We start from the raw sequence: 10998 nt of genomic DNA on the forward strand, positions 1-10998 counted from the left end.
CTAGCCAGATTTGCTTTTTATAGTCTCTCAGGACCTAGATTGTTTTCAGAAAAATTCTGAGCCCCTTCTGGGGCTTGTCATCAAAATGAGGCTACTGTATCCAAGTTCCAGACCGCAAGACGGCATGCAGGATGTGAATTTCAAAACATTAATGAGGACTGGAGAGATGGCTCAGTGCTCAAGAACACCAGCCGCTCTTGCAGAGGACCCAGGCTGGGTTCCCAGCAGCCACATAGCAGCTGACAACCATCTGGAACTCCAGTTCCAGGGGATCCATTGCACTCTTCCGACCTCCTGAGCATCGCATAACATGGATGCACTTCCATACATGCAGGCAAAATACTCAAAATAAATAAAAATAATAAAATATTTTTTAAAAAAGAAGACAGCCTGGTCTATCATACAGGGCCTGAACCCCAATCTTGACCCTCTCTGTCCCTTTCACCACCCAAAAGTACTATATAAAAACAGGACACATACAAGTTAAGGCCCTGGTCACCTCCATCTTCCTGTAGCCTGCCTGAGCCCAGACACCCACCCTGGCTGGGTCAGACTACAGTTAGGGTAAGAACTCCCTGGATGAGAAGTTCCAAACCACCAGCTACCTTGCCAACTGCAAAAGCACACCAAAAGGTGATTGTAGACTGCAGCAGGTGGTGAGGCCTGGGGCAGAGGAGATAACGAGGGGACTCTGATATAGTCAGAGATCAACGAACAAGAGGAACAGTAGCTGGGGTGAAGCAAGGTCAAGGGCCTGGAAGAAGCAGCTCAGGGCCCTGTCCCGATCTCTCCACTCCCTCCTACAGTGCAGATCCCTGCCCAGGAACGGAAGTGAGAAGAGGATGACACCCCATGCCTCCTTTGTCACCCATGAAACAGCACCTCTAGTGCCAAAGGCCTAGACACTGGCCTTTCTCAGCCCAGAGGCCCCATCAGGTCTTCATCCTGTTGGGCTCTCACATACCAACCACCCTTTGCCCTCCCAGGAGACCCAGGCTGGAGACAGCCTGCCTCAGGCCCCTCCCCACCAACTCAACCCCCTCCACCCCCCTTTCCCTTCCAGCAAAAACATCCTTTCTAACACCCATCTTACCTGTCCTCAGAGCACCCCACCAGCTCCACAACCCTCTGCCTGTCTTCTCTGCCTGTGCCCCTCAACAGGGGAGCTGTCAGCAAGCCAAGACAGCATCTGCAAAGGAACAGGCAAGGGCAATATGTGTACCCCTGTGCAAAGGGGATTCTTAAATCACTCCTTGGGGCAGAGATTATCCCACACACATACTTATTTGAACACCTTGACTGACAAAAGAAAAAGAGAGTGGTCAACAGGGACAAAGGGAATAATGTCAGTGGGTGAGCACTGACTGTATACCAAGACTTGGCAAGCAAAGCCCATGTCATCCTCAGTGACAGAAAGCCTGGCTCTGAGAAGCGAAGTCATTGCTCAGAGTCACCAGGACACAGCTGGGGTGGGCTTGCTTCTCCTTAACTGTGTAGCCTTGTAAGAGACAGAACAAGACTTCCTCAGAAGGCACCTGTAGCCAAGACAGCCTTAGGCCACCAGTCCTACATTTTCAGGAGTTTGGCTTTCTATGCCCAAATGTGGTTATTTAAATTCAAATAAATTAATTTTAAAATTCAGTTTCTCAATCACACCGGCCATTTTGAAGTGTTCAACAGCCACATATGGCTATTCCATTGTAGTGAACAGACAAGATCACTGCTGTCTTGCTGGAAGGTGAGCTCTAGAAAGGCAGAGGCCTTGCCCTGCCCACACCCTGATACACAGAAGAGATGCCCGATACATCCTGAAATGACTGATAGATTACATGCTTAAAACCTCTACCCGGTCATTCCTCTGGCCCTGTCCTTTGTCACAAACAACAAATCCCTAATGATGAGTCAGTTTTCTCTGTCTGGGTAAAGGATTTCAGTTAACAGCAGTGATGCTTTCATTTTAAACACATGATCAAAGGCAAACATGAAACTGATACACACACCAAATGCACACACAAGCACGCCTAGATACATCCTTTCCAAACCAGCTAAGTAAACAAAAGTTCAAAGATGTAGAAAAGAGACGCATCATGCAGGGACACCTGCCACACTGCACAGCAGCCCCTTCGCCCACAGTTTGCTTTCCACAGATTCAGTTATTTGTGGCCAATCAGAACTCGTGCAGTACATAAGACAATTTGAAAGAGAATCAACACCACATAACATTTATTATTCTACATTTTTGTAACTGTTCTATCATTTATTGACATTAATCTCTAACCCTGACTCTAATTTATAAATTAAACTATCAGATGTGTATGCATAGAGTGAAAGTATAGTTCAATACCCTCTGCAATTTTAGGCATCCACTGGGAGTCATGTGACATATCCCTCAGGATGAGCAGAGGGCCACTGTATATGTAAACACAGAGAAAGGTGTTTCTTAAAACACAGACACACAATCAGGCTTGGTGGCACACACCTTTAATTACTGCACTTGGGAAGCAGAGGCAGGCAGATCTCTGTGAGATGGAAGCCAGCCTGGTCTACATAGCGAGTTCCAGACCCCCTGGGGCTACAGGGAGACCCTGTCTCAAAAAACAAAAACAAACAAAGCACACATAAACACACCTCCAACAATACACAGACATGCCAGTGTGAACCATATCAGCACAAATCACTACACAGTGCACTGTAACAACAGAACAGAATTAATCATGATGTAAACGTCCTCAAAGTTGACTGTCGTGGTACACTCATGTTATCCCAGCATTCAGTAAGCAGGATCGGGATGTTCAAGGCCAGCCTAGGCTACAGAGAGAGTTCAAACTAGCCTGGGCTACATGAAATCCTATCTCAAAAAAAAAAAATAGTGTCTTTGAATCTCCAGGGCCACCCCAACATTCCCACTTGCTCTAAGAAACAGAACTTCGGGAGGCAGGAACAGAGGCCCTGTGCAACCTGCAGCAGCTACCGCTAGATTACCTGTGCTGACAGGGAGGGGTCTACAGCTGGCTGTGGAGAAACTGGAGTGGGACAGAAAGCCCTAGAAAGACAACTAGACTGTGTCCAGCATGCCCAGTGCAGTGTGAGATCCTCCATGACTGGGCCCGCAGGGAAGCAGCAGACCCTTCCCCCTCCACCTGCTTTGGGTGATATGAGTTACTACAAGTCTGGATCATCAGCCTAAGTTTTGAACCCATTCCCAAGGCTGGCAATGGTCTCCCCAGGCCCCCACATCACAACCTAGAGTGGGCATCAGGAGCCCTGTGTCCTAGCCCACCTGTAACCAACCCACTCTTTGTCCCTGGCAAGTCACTCCTGTGCTTTTGGCCTCGAGTTCTTGGGTGGAGCTATCTGAAAAAAGAAAATCTCCTCCATGACCTTGTTCAGAGCATCAAGAGGCAAGCCTGAAAACACTGCACTTTCTGAGTGCTGGAAACGTCTTTTCCCTCCCATTATTACCATCTGAGAACACCACATCTAAGAGCCCTGCTTTGCAAATGCCCAATGTCAGTCTTCCCAAAGCACCTTCCCTCCATTCACCCAGGAATCTCAAGAGGCCCTCAGCACCCGCAGGCGGCCTCCAACTCCACATAGCTGTGCTGGAGACAGGCTGGCCCTTGGCTGCAGCCCTGTCTACAGGCCCCTCCACCTTGAAGCAGTTCGTGTGGCCTGGTGATTTCAGCCCAGGCCAGGTGGGCCTCCACCTCCTACCCCAGCATCAGCCATGCTCCCTCCCAATGGCCACCCAGCTCCCCCCCAACTCACAATCTTCAGACTACTGAATCCTTCCTGCATTCCTTCAATGCCTCCAAAATCCATATCTGAATTCAGATCTCAGTGTTTCTCACCTAAATGACAAGAGTGGGCAATGAGATGGGTAAAAGCACTTGCCATGCAAGCCAGTTGACTTGAGTTTGCTCCCCAGAACCCACAAGATGGAGGGAAATAACTAATTCCTGGAAGTTGTCCTCTGATCTCCACATATGCCCAGCAGAATACACACATGTGTACACACACACACACGCACACATTTTTTATCACTTATGTTGCTCCCTCCAATACATCTGCCATCCAGAACACGAACTGATTTTTCGTGTTATTCCCTTAACACACTTGGAGAGCTCCCTCCTACATTCAGATTTAGCAAAGCCGTTCAAAATCTGGCCTCTGTCACCTGTCACCACAGCCTCCCCAGTATAGCTGTCTTCCAATATTCTGATTTCCTGTATCCTCGCCCACCTGCACACCTATGACCTGTCTTGCAACAGCCTTGTCCAACATCCCTTTCCAGGACAGATCAGGGGGTCACTTTGCCTGAGACATACACCAGGCTGCTATATTTAATCTATGCAATATCCTACCTGGTACTGTGAGGTAACTGTCATCATCAGTGTTTCCTGTCACTACCAGAAGACCACCTGCATCTCAACACAAAGCAGCTGTGAACTCAGCACACAGGCCAGGCCCTAGCCTTGTGCACCATCACTAACCATTATGGTTATAAGGGATCACTTAAATAAATTTCAGCCCACAGCTGATTAGAAACACAAAATCTGAAAGGTAGCAAATGCCATTCAATGTCTTCGTGTTATAGCTAACACGGGAATCCATAAAGAACATGAACCACGGAGTCAGGATTGTCACTTGACTCCAACCTCAGGGGACCACACCCTGCGGCTGCTGCGGCTTGAGACCCATTCCGAGTCCACGTCGCCCTACAAGCTAAAGGAGTCAGGATCTCTACACACACCCCGCCCCCTTTATAGAAAAGATCCTTTCCCCGGTTCCACACCCACTGAAGCTGCTGTGCTCATTTTGGGGTCTAGGAAGCCCCCAAGGCACGCACACAGTCCTAACTTCTGCAGTGTTTCCCTCTCTCGGTTCCCCACCTCCATCCCTACCCCGCTCACATAATCAGTCATTTAAGGACCACCTACTATGAGTCCCTCTGTAGCGAGCACTGGACTTCCTGCCCCAAGAAGAGGGTCTACGCGCGGGACCGACACAGACAGGGAACCACCAGACCGCGCTGGGTGAGCCGTGCGCAGGCGACCCTTGGCTCTCCAAAGGTCCTCCGTGGAGTCCTCCCAGCCTTCCTCCTGACCTCGCTGCCCTGGTCTGCCGCCCTCCACAACCCCCCTCGGATCCCTCCACCGCGTAGCAGGGAGAGTGATGATGGAGAAAGTTTGGGGCCCGGAGCTGGGGTGCGCGCGGGGCTCGGGGCACCCCCAAGGCCCGGGCCCCACCCCTCCTCCGCTCCAGCTGGGGCCAGCGGAGCAGCGCAGGAGGAGTGGGCCGGGCTCCGGGCCGTCCCTCGCACCGCCCCTTCCCGCCCAAAATGCAGAGGGACTGGGAGGGAGGGGGCCGGGGAAATAAATACCTTTGACTTTGTGGCTAAGGTTAACGGGAAACTGCCACCCTGGGGGCGACTTGGGCACCGGGCTGCCGGCCCTGGCCAGTCCCAGGGCAGGCGGGGTGGGCGGGCGCGCGTGATTGGCTGGCCGCCCAGGCTGCGGATTGGCTGCGCGGCTCAGATGACCCGCCCGGCCCTATCGGCACAACCCGCGGGGCGGCCCCTTTGTTCTCCGGAGCCAATAGCTGGAGGCTGACCTCGCCCAGGGCTCGCGGCGGGGAGCTGGGGACCCGAGCTCTGCGGACCCCGTGGGCAGGCAGGATGGGGCGGGGCGGTGGTGACCGTGGGGGGTCAAGACCGGCGCGCTGTCCTCCGGGCCCCCTCGGACCTGTCACAGGTTTTGTGCGCTCTGCTTCCCGCACACTCGCGTGGTGATGTCTGAATTCGTGGCGCTGGTGCGAAATTCAGAGGTCCCTAGTATTCACGAGGTGCCACCGGTGTCCATGCCGGGAAGCCATCGCGGACAGAAAAACCTGGTCTTAGGGGTCCCTGCACAGCCTGTCTGCTCGGGTGTAGCCCCTTTGCCCCCTGAAAGCCCCGTTCAGCCTGAACTGAACTGCGCACACCGGTGTGTATACACATCACCGGTTGCTTGTGTCTCATGCGTGCGTCGCCAGCACCGCAGCAAACCGCACTGAGTCACGATAAACGATGCTTGGCGCTGTCTGCGAGAGACCTGGAAACACTGCACCCAAGAGCGGTTTTTCTAGCTGAGATAGCAGAGTCTGAAGAGGTTAGGTTACCAGATCTAATTTCACAGTTCACTACGGTTCGGATGAGTGGAGTATTCTCCAGTGGCTAACCTGGTCCCGACTGCCAAGGAAGGTGTTCGGTTCCCAGACACCTCCAGGAAAGTGTTTTTGTCCACCCACGTCCTCCCCATCCATCGGAAAAAAGTTCCTCTTCTTCAGGGGTCACAGCTGGGTGAATTCCTCTCACTCCTGCCTCTCAGGTCACACAGCTAAGTCAACACCCCCTTGGCTGGTTTCTCTCTCCAGAACCGCTTTGAAAGTGAAGTTTGAAAGGGAAGTTGGGTACTCCCTGGCTTCCTGCTGCAACCCCTGCCCAGGAGGTCCAGCTGCTGTCCGGCTTAATGGAAACTGGAGCAGAGTTTCTACCCCTTTTACCACTAACTTCATGTGCAGTTTTTTACAAAAGATACTTACCTGTTTCTGGACTGTGTCTTATTCGCCTATTAAATAAACCTACAATTGTCCAGTATCCTACATACCTTTCTGGATTTTCGTGTTTGCTTTTAGGTGTATAGAAGCACTTATGAAGTGTTACACAAAATCCTACACGGAGAAGTCACATATCACTAACCATCTACCCTTTGGGGGGGGTCTCCTTCATGTGGTCATTTTCTGTTGTCCCTGGAGGATGCTCCCCCAAAGACTTGCAGAGCACATTCCTGCCTCTCAGAGCTGCACTCTTGTTATAGAGTCTGTCACCAGTGACAGCGACATCACTTCCCTGGGACATCCCTTCCACTCTAGAGTGACAGACCTCCTCCAGACTGACATGCCTGAACCAAGGCCATTTCAAGGGTGGAAAGAAATGCACATTTAGGAGTCGATTCTTGCTCCGCAAAAATGGTAGCTCAAATTTGCAAAAGGAAATAGCTGGAGAAAACACTTCAGACTTCAAGTGTGAAGAGAAAGGCAGGGAGTATTTGAAAATTACTTAAAGAGAGGCTGGGCATGGTAGACCCCAGAACTTGAGAGGTAGAGGCAGGAAGATCATCAGTTGAAGGCCAGCCTGGTTACATAGTGAGATAGCAAGTTCAAGGCCAGCTTGGGCTACATGAGACCCTGTCTTTAAAACAAAAAACTACACATACGCAGATACACACACACACACACACACACACACACACACACAGGGGTCTGCATTATGTAATTTGTGTGAATGTGTATGAGGGTGCATGTGTGTGCAAATGCATGTAAAGGCCAGAGGACCACCTCAGGTGTCCTCAGGTTCCTTCCACCCTTTTCTAAGGCAGGATCTCTTGAGTTGGAACTTTAACAAGTAGGCTAGGTTTGCTAAGTGGACCAGACCAGCAAGCTACAGAGATCCTCCTGTCTGCCTCCCATTTCACCATCTATGGGATCACAAGCATGAGTCACACACTCAATTTCTTACAAGCGTTTTGGTGATCCAACCTCAGATCCTCACACTTGCAGAGCAAGTGCTTTACAGATGGAGTCATCTTCTCAGTCCCTGTATTATGTAATTTTTCTACAATTATAGGAAAAAAAAAAAAACTGGATTCTCCAGCCAAGAATCCCAGCTGCTGGTGGCAGGGCTCTGAGACCTCCCAGTGGGGGCAGTCCTTCCTTTTGATTGAAGTCAGGTGAACTGTGATGAGCAAGAACTTGAGGACCACTGGTCCCTTCAGGACCTCAAGAAAGAAGCAGGGACAAGATCACTCATCCTCGCTTTCCTAGCCCACTCAAGGCCGCTCATGTCCCTTAGACCTCTCCTCACCATCACTATGCAGCATAGCACTCAAGAATATCCAGGTACCCATGTCGTTTCCCTTTAAATGTTTTTAAGGTAAAGACCACTGGTCAGATCCCCTATCCATCTTATCCCAACCCCTCAGAGCTCCACCAGATGCCCATCCCCTCATTCTTGCCCACCGTCCACCTATTCTTTCTTGGTCTTCTCCACTTGGCTAGAAGCCTTGAGCTCCCTCAGGAAACAGATGTGAGTGGAGCTTTCTTGAGTGTGCCCTCTGCCCCCAGGTTCTAACAGAATTTACCTTCAACTACACAGGTTTTTCAATGGCCCAATGAACCAACAAGAAGCATTAGAGCTTCTGGCTTCCATCCTACATACTCTGATCCCCACTTACCCCCCCCATTCACCTTTCCTTCCTCATTATTTATAAACCTGTATTCATCCTTTCAGACACAGGCCCTATTGGGGTACGTACTGGGTCCTGGTTTCCACCACATCAAGTAACAGGCATGTAATACATTAACCAAAAACAGAAGCACACTACATTTACTTTTTTGGTATGTGCTGGTGGTCAAGAGTGAAGGGGGCAGGAGCCAGACAGGTCTAAGTCTCAATCAGTCTCTAGTGATTACCGGATCCTGGACCATATGCAAGTGTTTGCATGGATAAAAGGACAAGAGCAGCAAGAGCAGTCCATGCGGTGAGGTCTGGCAGGGGAACTTCTTAGCAAGGTCCATTCACATAGACAAAGGATGGTTGTGTAGAGATTGAATGCAGAGGTGACTAAGACAGGCAAGAACAGAGCCTGTTGCTTCCTGACCAAAGACAGCACTCAAGTTTGTATAAACCATCAGTGATAGGCCGGCATGCAGCAGACCAACCAGGGAGCCCATGCCAACCAGATTCAAATCAGCCTTTCATTCTCCCCTAGGTAACAGGCACCTGGTGAATCTAAGCAGACCTCACAGAAAACTGAACTCACGTGAAGCTGTGTGGCTCCGCGCTCAATGTTGGGGGATGTGTGAGCTGAGAGCCATCTCTGCTGACCAGAATGCCTCTTTTCCTAGAGACTCCTGTTTCATGATGACACCCGTCTGCCAGGGGCTGCAGATGTAATCAAAGTCTGGAATGTCTACCACCCTCCAAAGGGGCTCTCAGTGCTCAGTGAAGTGATACAAAGGCCAAGGTAGTGAGAAAGACCACGGTGGCCCTGAGTCTGCCATTCCAAAACTTTGCTTTCAAGAGGTGCATTCCACCCATCTTGGCTTGCAGGAGACTTGGCTCACCACCTAGAGAATTTGCTCAAGTTCTAGGTATGCCGGGCCCTTCCTCAGACAAGGACTGGGAGGAGGGCATGGAGGTGCTCAACTGCTGTTAGAGCTTGAAGGGCCTGACTCCTCAGGAAAAGGCACTGTTCCTCCCTCCATCACCACAGCCCCCAGGGAAAGGAACACACCAGCCACCAGCTCTAAAACCAAGTCTTTATTCTCTAGGTTGAAAAGGAGAGTAAATGGTTGCTCTGTTTCCATCCAGTGAACAAAGCAAAGCCCAATAGGTAAAATTCATAGGAAAGTAGAATTCAATCATTATGAGGAAAAATTTCTAACAATGAGAATCATCCTATCATAGAACCAGGGCTTCTGGAGGTGGGAACTCCCTGATACCCAGGTGCTTTGGTGGTGGCTGGCATCCACACACTGGAAATCTTAAAAAGGAAATCCACCCAGGCCCTTCCCTGCCAAACCCCCACATCCCCAGCATGGGTGGGCCAGTCCTTTCCATAACTCCTAAAGCTTTGGAAAGAGTTGGGGAGGGTCAGGGATTGAGACCCTGGGAAGACAGGGAAGCCCTCAGCACTGGTAGGGAAGGCAGATAAAGCCAAACAGGTGAAGGAGGAAATGTCCTGGGAGGCTGCTCTTCAAGAAGGAAGTGGATGGAACTGCAAACCGTAGATAGGCCTCTACAAGTCTGGGTGCCTATGTAGGAGGCACTGGGGAGGGGACACTGAAAACGGCTCAGCTTCACCTCTCCTGTGCTTAGCAAGGCCAGCAGGTTCCCCAAGGTGTATCGAGCTGGCCCACTTACCCTGCCCCAGCATTCATTTACTAAGGACTACACCACACCTACTTCCAAAAGCGACCTGAAGTAACTCATAGTAGAGACTGGGACATTAAGGCGTTAGCACCAGAGGGCGGAGTGGGTCCCCTCCCACTGGTGGCTCCTCTAGCCAAGGGCTTTAAGGGTAGATGGAGCTGCTATTGCTACTTTTCCAGGGCAGTGTGAACTGACCCTCGGAAATATCCGCTGGAGGCCAACTGGCTCAAGGCCAGGTCTCTGCATTCTAAGAGGGGCTCCCTGGCCACCCGAGTTAACTCGCTTACTAACAGGGCCCTGCTCACTCTGCCTCGTCTATCCCTCTGGGATTCCCATGGGTCCCTCCAGCAGCATCAGCACCGGAGCCCGGGCCCAGCGCCGCGGCTGCTGCTGAAGGACATCCAGGGCCTCTCTCCCGTGGCCCACAGCCCCTGCCCCCTCAGACATCGTGCTTCTTCTGGTGAGTCAGGAGTCGGTCCTCGTCGTCAAAGGTCTGGCCGCAAATGGCGCAGCAGAAGGCGCCGTCCCGGATGTGGCTTTTGCGGTGGGTGATGAGGTTGGACTTCTGACTGAAGCTGCGGTCACAGTCCGGGCAGGCGTAGGGCCGCTCGCCCGTGTGGATGCGCCGGTGCGACACCAAGTTGGACTTCTGGCTGAAGGCTTTGCCGCAGTCGGGGCAGACGTAGGGCTTCTCGCCGGTGTGGATGCGCCGGTGCGCGGCCAGGTAGGGCTTGTGGCGGAAGGCCTTGCCGCAGTCGGGGCACACGAAGGGCCGCTCCGGGGCGTGGTCCCGCCGGTGCGCCGCCAGGTGGCTGCCCTGGGAGAAGCGGCGGCCGCACTCCTCGCAGGCGAAGGGCCGCTCGCCCGAGTGCACGCGCGAGTGCGCCACGAGGTGCGTCTTCTTACCGAAGTTCTTCCCGCACTCGGGGCAGCCGAAGGGCCGCTCCCCGGTGTGCTGCCGCTGGTGCAGCCGCAGGAAGCGCTCGAGCCGGAAGCCGCGGCCGCAGTCGTCGCAGCTGTAGAGC

General features: G+C 52.1%; 2 protein-coding genes across 10 annotated transcripts in view; both read right to left on the reverse strand.

The window, feature by feature from the left end:
• Positions 1-10998, reverse strand: part of Znf775 (zinc finger protein 775) — a 29594-nt gene that overhangs the window by 15078 nt on the left and 3518 nt on the right. Inside the window, exons 1-3 of one of the 9 annotated variants that reach the window (XM_008833779.3) lie at positions 5384-5470; positions 3769-3851; positions 1094-1189 (exon numbers count right to left, since the gene is read on the reverse strand). The gene's annotated coding sequence lies outside the window, so the exon portion shown is untranslated. Of the gene's footprint in view, positions 1-1093; positions 1190-3768; positions 3852-4940; positions 5329-5383; positions 5485-10998 lie in introns of those variants that run through there. The other 8 variants (XM_017798349.2, XM_008833778.3, XM_029563900.1 and 5 more) reach the window with 8 other exon arrangements.
• The window catches only part of Repin1 (replication initiator 1), a 5206-nt gene continuing 3549 nt past the window's right edge, over positions 9342-10998 (reverse strand). Inside the window, exon 4 of the mRNA XM_029563902.1 lies at positions 9342-10998. This exon is cut by the window's right edge and continues 51 nt beyond it. Within this exon, the coding sequence (XP_029419762.1) occupies positions 10413-10998 (586 nt within the window). The 3' untranslated portion in view covers positions 9342-10412.

Source organism: Nannospalax galili, unplaced genomic scaffold (genome assembly GCF_000622305.1).
Source record: "Nannospalax galili isolate Female #2095 unplaced genomic scaffold, S.galili_v1.0 scaffold1217, whole genome shotgun sequence".
Classification (NCBI taxonomy): Eukaryota; Metazoa; Chordata; class Mammalia; order Rodentia; family Spalacidae; genus Nannospalax; species Nannospalax galili.